This window comes from Mesoplodon densirostris, chromosome 9 (genome assembly GCF_025265405.1).
Source record: "Mesoplodon densirostris isolate mMesDen1 chromosome 9, mMesDen1 primary haplotype, whole genome shotgun sequence".
In the NCBI taxonomy this organism is placed as follows: domain Eukaryota; kingdom Metazoa; phylum Chordata; class Mammalia; order Artiodactyla; family Ziphiidae; genus Mesoplodon; species Mesoplodon densirostris.
Window position 1 is genome coordinate 72,630,256 of NC_082669.1, and position 13,923 is coordinate 72,644,178.

The 13,923-nt window shown below is 41.1% G+C and overlaps 1 protein-coding gene across 2 annotated transcripts in view; it reads right to left on the minus strand.

Annotated features, from left to right (window-relative positions):
- The window catches only part of AOAH (acyloxyacyl hydrolase), a 178,366-nt gene that overhangs the window by 57,312 nt on the left and 107,131 nt on the right, over window positions 1-13,923 (minus strand). For both annotated transcript variants that reach the window (XM_060108349.1, XM_060108348.1), the window contains one exon: window positions 13,790-13,881. In XM_060108349.1, coding sequence (XP_059964332.1) covers window positions 13,790-13,881 — 92 coding nt within the window. The remainder of the gene's footprint in view (window positions 1-13,789; window positions 13,882-13,923) is intronic.

Sequence of the window (13,923 nt, forward strand, 5' to 3'; positions counted from 1 at the left end):
TTAAATCTTGGCTGTCTTGTTACTTCTTTGACCAAAAAGATATGGTGGAAGTGACATTATGCCAGTTTTGGCCTGGCTTTTAAGATTCTTGGCAACTTTGGTCTCTTGGAGCCCTGGTCCACCACCTAAGAAGTCTGACTATCTTTCTGGAGACACCATGTTAAAAAGGCCCTATAGTGGAAGCAACAACGATGTCCTTCAATAGATGAATAGATAAACAAACCGTGGTACACCCATACAAAGGACTATTATTCAGCAATAAAAGGAGGTGAGCTATTACGCCATGAAGAGATATAGAGGAAGCTTAAGTGCATATTGTTAAGTAAAAGAAGCCAACCTGAAAAGGCTACATACTGTGTGATTCCAACTATGTGACATTCTGGAAAAGGCAAAACATGGAGACAATTAAAAAATCAGTGGTTTCCAGGGGTTAAGAGGAGGGAGGCGGGTATTAATACGTGGAGTACAGGGGTTTCTTAGGGCAGTGAAACTAATCTGTACAATACTGTAATGGTGGATATATGTCATTATGCATTTGTCAAAACCCATGGAACGCACAACACAGAGTAAACCCTAATGTAAACTATATACTTCAGTTAAGAATAACGTATCAATGTTGGCTCTTCATTTATAACAAATCTACCACACTAATGTGAGATGTTAATAATAGGGGGAATTGAGGAGATGAGGGAGTATTTGGGAACTCTCAGTACTTTCTGCTCATTTTTTCTGTAAACTTAAAACTGCTCAAAAATTAAAGTTTATTAAAAAAAAAAAAAAGCCCTACCTGGAAAGGAAAAGAGATCCAGCTAAACCCAGCCTTCTGGTCACCCCTTGTCAGGCACCCACTTCGTGTGAGTGAAGCCATCTTGGACCCTCCAGCCCAGCGCTAAGTGAATACTGTCATGTCCATGGTCAATATTACATGGAGAGGAAGAATTGGCCAGCCAAGCTCTGCCTGAATTCCTGACCTCCCAAACTGTGAGGTATAAAAATGCCTTGTTTTAAGCCACTAAACTTTGGAGTACTTTTTACACAATAATCCATGTCCAGAACAGATGCTTACAGAATTCTGGGTTAATATCGTTTTCCCTCAGAAGTTTGAAGGAATCGATCCATTGGATCCTGACTATATTGTTGTCTGAAGCCATTCTGTGCCTCAATCCTTTGAGAACCTGAGTAGCATCTCTTCCAAGTGTTCTGAAGTGTCATGAGGACAGGCTTGGTGTGGTTCTATTTCCATTCAGTGTTAGACACCCTTTCAACCTGGAAATTCATGTCACTCAGTTCTGAGAGGTGTTCTTGAATTATTCCATTGATGATTTCTTCCTTTCTTAGAACTCCTATTATTTGGATACTGGGTCACCTAGACTGGTCCTCTAATTTTCCTAGTTTTTCTATGTTAGTTTCCATCTCTTTGTCTTTTGCTCTATTTTCTGGATGATATCCTCAACATGATTTTTCAGTACATCCATGAAATTCATCTTATGTCATTAGTATAATCTCCCAATGATCTTTTTTGGTCTCTGAATGTTTCTTTAATTTTAGTATAATGTTTTTATTTCATGAATGTAATATCTCCTCTTATTTTTTTGAAGATATCATTTTAATTATTTTTATAAGTAGGATATTAATTAAAGTTAAAAAAATTTCCCCTTGGAGCACTGTCTCTGTTATCTTGAAGTTGTTTTTCTGTTTGTTTTTGTGTTGTTTTTCACATTCGAGGTTGGTCTCAGATATCTGATGATCTTAGGTTGTTGGCTTATGTGTAAAAGTGGAAACTAGCTGGAAACTCAAAAGCTGATTGGAAAGTGGGCCTGCTGGGTGTGGCTTGTTGTCTGTGGCCCTTACTAGAGGGTAGACTGGCTGGGCCTTTCTCAGGGAACCCCTGCTGTCGAGTCTTTGGGGCTTTCCTCTTAGGATGTGCAGATTCCCCAGAGAAAGGTCTTCTAGTGTCCAGCTGGGTTGCCAGCCCTCTGGGTCCAGGGGTGGGTGGACTTCAGATTCAGCATGCTTGTGTTTTAGCACAGTGCTCCTACCTCCCCTTGTCTGCTGTCTTCCAGTCCAGAAGCTCTTGATTTTAGCATCTCCAGAGAGAGATGCTATAAATATGCTATAAAACCCTAGTCTTATATCAGAATAAGGGAGGGGAAGAGATCCGAGGATCTAACTACTTCTTCAACAATCTTTCAACCAAGACTTGTTTTTAGCCTCACTTTCATTTCTAGAGCTACTATACGGAGCCAGTTCCCAAGGCCTCTGGGGTTCTGTGGTGTAGACAGGGTTGCTTCTCAGCTGTCCCTCCTCCTAGTTTAGGATGCAACTTTCTTGAATCGACTAAGTCAGTTACCACTTGTCCTTCTGCTTTCTGGCTTCCAACATTTTGTGGCTGTTGGCTCTTCCTGTTCTCTTTGCCCTTGTGGACAAATTCGTTTACTGTCATTTTAGTGGGGTTTCTCAAGGAAGAGAAGTAAATGCTTTGTTCAATCTGCTATTTTACCCAGAAGGCTGAAATGAATACTTTATACACTGCATCATCTATGCCCTCTGCCTTGACTATTTTATTATATTTTGAAAAAGCAGATGGGAAATGGACATTAGATCTGAGTTCAATACTAAAATAATTTCATAGTCAATAAAGAGGGGTTATTTAACTTTGGGAAAGTAATTATTACCAATATTTAGCCAGAAAGGTATTTTTGATAATTCTAAAAATGGAATTTATGTACTGAAATATTGTTTTGCTCTTGACCTGCTCATGGAGAGTAAACAGTGTGGATATTAATATTATAGATACAGTTAGTCACACATTACAGAAAGAACATAGAAATCTTTATCAATAGGCAAATAGCTCCATTACTATTTCTGACCAGAAATAGCATCTAGAATTTTGGGATTAAGGTTTTGTAATACTAAGTACTAGAAACTATTTCACCTAAAAAGTTACTATTTTCTTTCATCCCCATTCTCAATACATAACCTCTCTTATAAATCTTAGAACTGAATTTCTCATGCAGTGCCCAAGAATTCTGAGAAGATAGAGGGATCAGTACAATATGTTGAGAAGCTTGTAATACAATATTTGAGATGCCTATAAATGGAGGAGATTGCTTAATTGAAAGTTATTTACATACAAGGTCAGTGAAACTTGAATTAATAGGCTAAACTGAGGATATCATGCATAGTAACGTTAACGGTGATCACCATTCTGGTTTCAAATTCCCCTCTTCTCACTCCCCTCTCCCTACTTGGACTCCAGTTTCCTGTATGATCTTTATTTCTCTTTTTCCTCTGTTGTGCATCAAAACCCAGCCCAACGGGTTAGTAGAAGAGGTAATAGCTTCAGTCCTGTAATTTGAGGGGTGCAGAGAAGGAGTGTTTGAAAGTTCTCTTCCTCATACATTCCCCAGTGTCTAAGGTAGGGGTGCCCTCAGCATTGAGAGTCGGCTTGGAGGTTCACCATATTAAATTCCCAGTTTTATCAGCTCCATCTATTGTAGGGCCTGGGAAGTATAGCCCTTTCACTGAGGACACACTAGTCATATTTTGATTTCTAATACCAAAATTCAAAACAGATAAATCTCAGAATGTCTACTAGTTGCTTTCCCCAACATGGGCTCAGGTAACACAAAAACCACTTTCTCTGAGAGCCTTCTAATGACCCCCACACACACACACCTCATTTCTCTATGGCTGAAAGAAAAACAAAAGAAAGAGTAAAATTAAGAACAAGCCTCAAGAATAATGCAGACAAATTAAAAGGGTTGTTTTAAAATTGAAAAAATTATCACCTCCTATGTTGATTCCAAGCAGAACCCACTTGGAGAGAGGCAACACAACAGTTTCCCAAAGGGCTTAGCATATCAGAGGTTTTTTGGGATAAACCGAGTGAAATATTATTCAAGCAACAGTGATGTATCAGGTCCTGTTTCTGAGTCTATTTCTGACTCTCTTCAGCAGCACAGCTAGTTTGGGTATAAATTCTGAGACCCTGTGAAGCTGAATGGGAATAAGTCACACAAAAAAGGCTGGGGCTTGGAAGGTGAGTGAGAGATAAATGGTAATATTTGATGTGAAGGGTTTGGACAGGGGAGTGGATTGGGATAAAGTTGAATAATTTAGAGACTAGACAGGCTTTATTCAGGGACCTCTACTGCTAGGAAGTTTTAAGACAAGGGTGGATAATTTTCTTTCCGATGTAGATGGAGGTCAGGCCAGCATGGGGCCAGGGAGATGGATTAAAGAACTTTTAAAATTCCTTCTAGCTCTTTGATACTAGCCACATCCCAGAGCCCTGTGTAACCCCTAATTCACTGCATCACAGGAGAGCCAAGATTTCAGCCTCAGAGAGAGATAAACATGCAGAATATGAGTCATTGTGTATTCAAAGAGCCTGGCAATGGGCTAATTATGCAGGGGGGCTTTCAGGGTAAGGATGACTGCAGAGGAGGTCCCAGGAGTTCAGACATGAAAAGATTAGCAAGACAGCATGATAGATTTTTGAATTTGGAGCAGCAAAATAGTAGAGGGAAATAGACTTCAGGGGCATCGTGTTCAATAATTCATAAGCTGCTATACTCACACAAGGCTTCTTACCTGTTAACTTTCCACTAAGATTCCTTCCTCTCCCTTCTCTGAGCTTGTGGCATCATAACTCTCTCCATCCTGGCTTTTGCCAGCCTCAGATTTGATTCTAGGCCACTGTATCAGGGTAAACTTTAAACTGTGATAAAACTGAGGGATTTAAGCCTGTGGATGCTTATAAATCTGCAAAGATCATTTGTGGCATAGAGAAGATTGTTTTAGTAATCTCAACAGTATTTCTCAAAGGATGCTCTGTGCAACACTAGTTTCTTGAGACATATTTTTCTCATAAAAAAGACACACATTCTACATGGTTCTGTGGTCAGATTAGTTTAAGAAATGTTTCATATTATACCTTGGAGCTATATACAAAACTTTTGGGGCTTATTGAAGGCTCTGATAAGCCTTACACTGAATAAACCTGTTTCCCTTTATTTAAACCAGCATTTCCAAAACTTATTTGACCTAAAAATCTTTTTTAAAAGTGTGCATAATCCCTTTTAACATCTTGTGGAACTAGCATTTCACAGAAACAGTTTCTGAAGAATAGTGATGAACTATCCTCTGTGATCTATATTTGAGCTTTATGAGATGGCCTAAAATCTCAAGTTCAGTTGGTTACAAGAATTCTACCAGAAAAATTTGGAGGTTGTACATTTACTTTGATCAATCTAGATTGCTATAAGATTATATCATTCTGGACAAAAATTCACATCAATGCTTAATTTATCTATTATTGACCAAATAGCAGATCTCTCCTTTGTTTTACCCTTTCTACCTGACTACTGAATTGATAATTTTACTTTAAACTTATTTTCTCCAATTTGTTGACTGTGCAGTTATCTTAATATTGTGATGAATTTTGCTAATATCTTGTAGAACATTTATTATCGAACCCACTTAGAAGTCCAAGGGCTTAAGTTACACTGATTTATTTTTATATGCGTCCAGTTATGCAGCTGGTGATCAAATTCATGCTGTTTACACTCCTCCTCCCGTGTTCCTGGTGTTTTCCCTGAAATGTTAATTCCTGCAAATCTGATTTGATTTAGGCAATCTGAGTAAATGCAAGGGAAGGATGTTTGTAGATCGTACCACACTCTGCAAATATAAAGTGATGTCATTATAAACTTAGTGATTCTTTTATTGAGTACCTACTATGGTGCCATACTCTGTGCCAGGGGCTAGGGCTACAGAGCGAAGTCAAGCCAAATTCTGGCACTCGAGATGCCCAGAGTCTGGTATGGGGTGGGTGGAGTGGGGAGACAGTGAGTAAACAGTTATGACAAGTGAGATGACATTGGTATTGAAGGGGCAAAATAGGAGCACAGCAGAGAATCGTATAGTCAGATGGGGGTTAGTATGGAGAGGCCGTCAAAAGGAACTGACCCCTGACTGGTGGTTGTTGAAGCATGAACGGGGGTAACTAGATAAGACAAAGCTGAGGTTCAATACCTATGAAAAATGCTCAAACTCATCAAGGGATTACATATTAGAAGAGCAATAAAATATTTTTTGTTAGATGGGAAAAAAATTAAGAAGATATTTGTCAATATCCGGTATTGACAAAGGTGTGGGGAAACAAGTATTCTTTTTTTTTTTTTGCGGTACGCGGGCCTCTCACTGTTGTGACCTCTCCCGTTGCGGAGCACAGGCTCCGGATGCGCAGGCTCAGCGGCCATGGCTCACGGGCCCAGCCGCTCCACGGCATGTGGGATCTTCCTGGACCGGGGCATGAACCCGTGTCCCCTGCATTGGCAGGCAGACTCCCAACCATTGCGCCACCAGGGAAGCCCTCCCCTCTTTTTTAATCCAGGTGGTGTGGAGGTGAAGACCACAGTGACTACTAATATAGTTTGGTGCTACTGCTTTGATTCATGCTCAGATGTCAGCAGTTTTTTACCCACCATTACTTTTTCACCATCAGTTCAAAGGGCTACACAGTGCAAAAGGCAACTGCTGTTTTAGCATTGTTGTGAAATAGTTTTATCCTGTGGGCCCCCTGAAAAAGTCTTAGAGACCCACCCCCAGGGGTCCATGGACCACACTTGGAGAATCACTGATGTAGACTATCTCTCACTCCAATCAGCCTCACCCAACCTCAAAATGACCAACTCTTTGGCTAATTATTTGTTTTGCAAAGTATAATTATAAGATGGCTAATCATTTGCAATTATATCACATGTAATTTTTGAATAATGGTTTTAATAAGGTTATTAAGCCTATTAGTGCTTCATACTTACATGTCTTTTGTTTTTTTAAACAGGAAATTAGGTTAGCAAATGTTAGCTGCAAATCCCTTCTCTCCAATTTTATGTTTTTAATGCCCCAAGTGACTTGGTTTGGAGTTATACACTGCTTTTCAAAACTGTTCTCTCATATAATGTCTATTGGGTTGGAGAGAATAGATAACCTTTAACACTTAGATTCTAGGACACCTCTCATCAAAGATGTGTGTTTAAATGTCCTTGAATAGCATTACTGTGCCACTTATAACAATGGCTTTATCTATTTCTTTCTAAGCATTTGCTCTGTTTCTGGCCCCAAATAGCAAATTTAAGTCAGAAGCAGAGGGAGCAACAGTTACTCTAGAAAATTCCATCTAGTTTGCACCCACTTATGTTGACCCACTGGTCTCACTCTTAACTCTCTAGCTTGATATGGTAACTTTGGTCATTGTTTTTGGTTCTTTTGGCTTTCATGACTTTTTAAGGCTAACTGCAGGCTTACTTTATTTTTTTTAAGTTGTGTCTGTTGCCCTGCTCTTCCTCCCAGCTTTGAAGAACTTCTCTATCATTTAGCCCCGGCAGGCAGAACTCCACTGACTGGACCGACTCCTGGCCTCACTTTCAGAAGGGGATTTGGATAACCATAAATTCTCTGGTTAGAGGCATTGGGTTCAGGTGGTTATTTCTGTTAAGGATTTGGAGTCACCTGTTTCCCTCTCTGGGGGTCGCTTGGAAGAAATAGTACGCGTAAAGGATTATAATGGAGAACCGCTTTAACTAATAAGCTGGTCAAACACCTCATGCAGGGCTTACTATGTATGAGCTTGACCTCTATTGCACAGTATCCCTGGCCCTAGAGAAACATGGTTCCTAGAACATTTCAGGCTCTGACCCATAAACTTAGTCCTATCTTTTCTCAAGGTACGGCTAGTTAAGGGTTGGAGAAAGCATATTTGGTGGAGAGAAGCAGCAGCATCTCTCTCCAGCAGTTTCCCCTAATGCTTCTAAATCAAGCAGCAGCATAAAGTAGGATGTGGACTTGAACATCATGTTGCCTTACAACAACCAAACTTGAATATCGGAGAGAACGTCGGAGATCGGCAGGTGCAACTCCACTTGATCATATAAATGAAGTCCAGGGATGCTAAATGTTCCACCTAACAGCCACACAGACCAGAACCCTTTCACCTGTAAACACAGACTTCTTCCTACTCTACCACATGGACTCACAGTGCTCTGGAATTTTAGATGTTGCATTTTGTTCTTCCAGTTTCATTGAGATGTAACTGACACACATCACCATATAAGTTTAAGGTGTACTGCTTATTGATTTGACTTACATCCATCATGAAATGATTATCATAAGAAGTTCAATGAACAGCCATCATCTCTTATAGATACAGCATAAAAAAATTATTTTCCTTGTGATGAGAATTCTTAGGGTTTATTCTCTTAACAACTGTTATATATAATGTGTAGTAGTGTTAATTATTTTATCATTCCATACATTACATCCCTAGTACTCATTTATCTTATAACTGTAAGTTTGTACCTTTGTACATTTTGATTGTCTTCATCCAATTCCCCCTCCCCCTACCCTCTGGTAACCACAAATCTGATCTTTTTCCATGAGTTTGTTTGTTTTTGAAGTATAATTGATCTATAACACTCTGTTAGTTCCTGATACACAACATAGTGATTCGATATTTTTATGCATTTCAAAATGATCACCATGATAAGTCTAGTTACCATCTATCACCATACAAAGATATTACACAGTTATTGACTATATTGCCCACACTGTACACTTCATTCCTGAGACTCATTTATTTTGCAGCTGGAAGTCTGTACCTCTTAATCTCCCTTATCTATTTATGTATTGCTTTTTTTTTTTTTTTTTTCGGTATGCAGGCCTGTCACTGTTGTGGCCTCTCCCGTTGTGGAGCACAGGCTCCGGACGCGCAGGCTCAGCGGCCCTGGCTCACAGGCCCAGCCGCTCCACCGCATGCGGGATCTTCCTGGACCAGGGCACGAACCCGTGTCCCCTGCATCGGCAGGAGGACTCTCAACCACTGCACCACCAGGGAAGCCCTATGTATTGCTTTTAAGCAAGAAGTTCTTCCTTCCTGAAGTTTTCGTATTGTTTTTTATCCTTCTACATGAGTTACTGGGCCTTGGCTTCTTTAACCTAAATAGGATTTTCCTGTTACATTAATTGCTTTTGAAAGTGATCTGAACACAAATAACTATTTTTAATCTTTAAAAAATACTTTTTTCTGGGCTTCCCTGGTGGCGCAGTGGTTGGGAGTCTGCCTGCCGATGCGGGGGACCCGGGTTCGTGCCCCGGTCCGGGGGGATCCCGCGTGCCGCGGAGTGGCTGGGCCCGTGAGCCGTGGTCGCTGGGCCTGCACGTCCGGAGCCTGTGCTCCGCAACGGGAGAGGCCGCAGCGGTGAGAGGCCCGCGTACCGCAAAAAAACAAAAACAAAAACAAAAAAAACCACAACTTTTTTCTTCTCACTTATTGTTAGAGTTCTCCCTATTGTCAACGTCCCAGCCCCCAAGCTGCCAACCTCATAGAGGGCTTTTTGTTTTTGCCTTTGAACTACTCAATTTCTTTCAGAAAGCACATGGTTTTAAGGGATATAACTTTTTGAATTTTCTGAAGGCTGAGAGTCAAGAGAACAGATTTCATTAATGTTGACTCAACTGAAGGATGTAAAGATTTGTAAAACTAAGCGGTTATGTTTGTCTTTTAATACATGCATGTAATTTCAATTAAGAGTTATATTCATCTCATATAGGAGATACTAAATTTTGAGGGGGTGGAGGGCATAATGGAAGAAGGAAAGGAAAGCAACCATCTTCTCTTCCAAACTTTCGCTTTCAAAGGTACATTTCCAAAGAACATTGTTAATACACAAAGCATGAGGCTGATCACAGATGATAGGAGGCACTTTCTAGAGATCCAGCTGAATAGAGAAATCCATAAATTCTATCCCATGTTGATAAGCATTTGGACTCAAAGGGACATGTGCTCAAAATGCCTATGGCAGCTGCCACATCTGTCACAAACACTGCCTCCAGGTCAATGTTCTATTTATTCTCCTTATTCCACCAGAAGAGGACCCCCATTCTATGCCAATCTCTCTTTAGTAATTGTTACACACCTGATAGCTCTTTGTTCTTTTAAGGAGACTGGCCTAGCACAGGTTATCTGCAGGTATAATTTACATGAGAGTACATGAGAGTTTAATAGGAGCTACTGCTACAAGGGACATACTGGATGGTGACACACAGGGACTGTCATGCTGCTGTGTTTTTGCTTAATGGGGGATCCATTGCAACTCTGATTCCAGACAGAGAATTTCCTTTTCTATCAAAAGGAGTTAAATATATTCTTCTCCATTCCAGCTAAACAGCAGAGAACACAGGCACAGTACACAGAAACAGGTGGCAAAAGAGCACTAAGAGAGAGATAACTAGATAACTTGGGCCCACAAAAGCATAGAGAAAAAAACCCCTGCAGGGCAGGTGGTCAACCAGCTGAGGTGTGTATCTCCTTAGAAATACAGCTAGTAAGGATAATGCTTAGAGTCAACACTGAGCAAGTTGCACGAGCAGACTGTTTTGTAAATAGCAGTACAGAGACTAATACAAGAAGGTGCTATGTCAGCATAGTGTAGCTCACGATAGAGATGATTTTCACATAAGCTGCACCTAGATGGTTCCCTCCTTCGTGACGTGTGGTCAGAATCTCTCTGCATAGCCCTCGTAAGAATTATAAACCAGTTGTGTCTGATGACTTACAACTTTTCCCCTCCCTTCCCCCCCCCCCCCCCCCCCCGGCTGCCTTTCTCCTAAGGAAGATCTGTCTGCCTGCTGGGCTCTGATAGGATGATGGGTGGAAACTGCAATAGGATTGGCGAGCTAGCAGGATTTCACATTGACAAAGAAGCAACCCCCTGGTCTGAGGACAGAATAGAGGCAGAAAAGAAAGAGGGACACTGGCTCCTGCTGCCACCGCCCAACAAAAACTGAAAACAACTGAACAGAGTCTGCTTGGGAGCAGGCGCTAAGTTTGGGTAGAGATTTTAGGAAAATTAGGTTTAGGACATGTGGGGCAACTATTGGTGGGTATGAGCTGTAAGTGGAAAAAGATAAGGAAACAAGTTTTCATCATTTTAGCTGCACATGGGAATGGATTCCCCTTTCATTCTTTGAGTGTCTCCAGTGAAGGTTTAAACTAGTAACAATTAATTTTAAACATCAGACTAGTATTTCTTCAATGGCAACTTCATGAGGCTTTAGGTCAAAAGGTGGGGTTCATATGTAAATTTAAGCTTCCATTAAAAGTATGGTAAACTGTGTCCATTTCTCATTCATAACTAATTCTTTTTGTTTGTCATAAAAGCCTGGATTTAGAGAAATTTCCAAGTACTTTTATACACAGATAGCTGGATTGCGTGGCGGGTACTTAAATAATATTTTCTCAATTTTGATGTTGACAGTGGGGAGATAAACGAGACTGTTGTCCTGAATGCTGCTTTAGGCAGGCTATCTCTGGACGTGTTCCAGGTGACAAAGACCACCTTTGGTCTTTGTCAGGGGCCCCAGACCACTGGGAGTATGGGGGCCCTAGGAAGGGACAATGGGCACATGATCAACGTCTGAAATAATGCATGCCACCTCTTCACGTGGGGAGGGCATCTTTGATTCTTGGTCATTTCCTCATCCTAGAGCTACACTCTCAAACAAAGGGACAATGGCTAAAGGGGGTCGCGTTCCCACAGGTAGAATAAAAACAGCACATAAAAGTTGGAAGTTTTGAGCTAGGAGTGCCTTGGCTCACCAAATTATTCTCTGGTTCCATTATTCACAAGGTTCCATGATGGTGGATCTTACCACTTCTTATTCACCTGTGGCCTTGGTCAAGTTTCTTAGCCTATCTACCTAGCCCTTAGATTCCTCAACTTTGAAATGCATAAAATAATACCACCCACCTCACAGAGATGAAATGAGAAAACCTCTAAATAACACTCAGTATAGTGCTTGGTATGTAGGGAATGCCTATGAAGGTTACTTCCTACTATCTCTATTAATCATACTGTAAGTATTGTTACACTAATGACAAGGACTGACCTAATTTGTTTTACATGATTAAACTTGAAAATCTACACCTAAACTTGAAAACACATTTCTTTTACTTACCCTTATATTCACGAATATAAGGGAAATTATGATTTCTACATAAATATGAGCGCCATTTCCTGAAGTTTGGTTATCTTTTCTAACTTTTTCTCTACCTTTTTCATTGTCCCCATCTCCTAAATCCTTTCAGGTTTGAGCCCCTTGCCAAACACCCCAAAAGGAGGTGGCTGTTGACCAGTTCCATGAATTCTTCTTCCTTTATAGACCCCTGTAGCTCTGTGTTGACAGTTGTCTTTTGGCACATCTAACTCATATTAACATTGTTTGCACATTTCTCTCATCTGCCCTCCTTGATTATAGTTGACTGCAGAGGCAGGATGAGCCTTATTTATCTTTGAAATAGCTATAGCATCTGTGCCTTATTAGGTAGTAAGTATTTAATAAGTATTTTTAAAATGAGTAAGTAAAGATAAGAATAAATTATTCAGGATATGCGATGTCCTCTATTAAATTAAAAAATGGGGTGCTCAAACTCTAATTGGCTGTCCCCAGGCCCCGAGACAACACCCAATCACACACGGCGCACTGGGTTTGTGTGTCACTCAGACTCGCCATGCATCTTCTCTACTGTCAACTCCAGAGCATTAAAACCAGAATGAGGGCCTCCCTGGTGGCGCAGTGGTTAAGAGTCCGCCTGCCGATGCAGGGGATACGGGTTCGTGCCCCGGTCTGGGAGGATCCCATATGCCGCGGAGCGGCTGGGCCCGTGAGCCATGGCCGCTGGGCCTGCGCATCCGGAGCCTGTGCTCCGCAACGGGAGAGGCCACAACAGTGAGAGGCCCACATACCGCAAAAAGAAAAAAAAAAAAAAAAAAACAAAACAGAATGATTCTAGGACCTTGAGACTTGCCTGTTGCCTTTTTTTTTTTTTAACAGCTCATGCAGCTCAATATCAAAAAAAGAAACAACCCAATCCAAAAATGGGCAGAAGACCTAAATAGACATTCTCCAAAGAAGATATACAAATTGCCAACAAACACATGAAAGAATGCTCAACATCATTAATCATTAGAGAAATGCAAATCAAAACTACAATGTGATATCATCTCACACCAGAATGTCCATCATCAAAAAATCTACAAACAATAAATGCTGGAGAGGGTGTGGAGAAAAGAGAACCCTCATGCACTCTTGGTGGGAATGTAAATTGATATAGCCACTATGGAGAACAGTATGGAGGTTCCTTAAAAAACTAAAAATAGAACTGCCTGCTGCCTTTTAAAATGTTAATATAGGAGAGTAAATAAGCAAGTAAGGGCTTCCCTGGTGGCGCAGTGGTTGAGAGTCCGCCTGCCGATGCAGGGGACACGGGTTCGTGCCCGGGTCGGGGAGGATCCCGGAGGGGCTAGGCCCGTGAGCCATGGCCGCTGAGCCTGCGCATCCGGAGCCTGTGCTCCGCAACAGGAGAGGCCACAGCAGTGAGAGGCCCGCATACCAGAAAAAAAAAAAAAAAAAAAAAGCAAGTAAACTTACTTGTCTCTTGAGGCAGAAAAACTCAGTGATGTGCTTGAGTATTTTTCATCGGAGGTCAACTCTAGAGCCCCTGAGCAGGAATACCCCCTCCTTGCCAGCAGGGGTAAAGTCTAATTTGCATAATGCCCCACCACACAGTAGACTCTATGTCAGTGGTGGGTTTGTTGTATGTCACTCATGTTCCAGAAGCAATTTCTAATAATTCTCATTTCAACATCTTGGAGACAAATCTCATCTCCTGTTGTTTCCTTACACAGACATATTGAAATGTTTGAGGGTGTGCAAACACACATACCCGCTAGTGGAGTCCAGAAATCCAGTAGTGCCAGAGAGTTGGGGCCAGTCAAGCTCATTGGTAAGAGCTGTTGGTAAATTGATGAAGGATTTCTAAAGGAAAAATAAAGTAATAATTATCAAAATGATCACTTG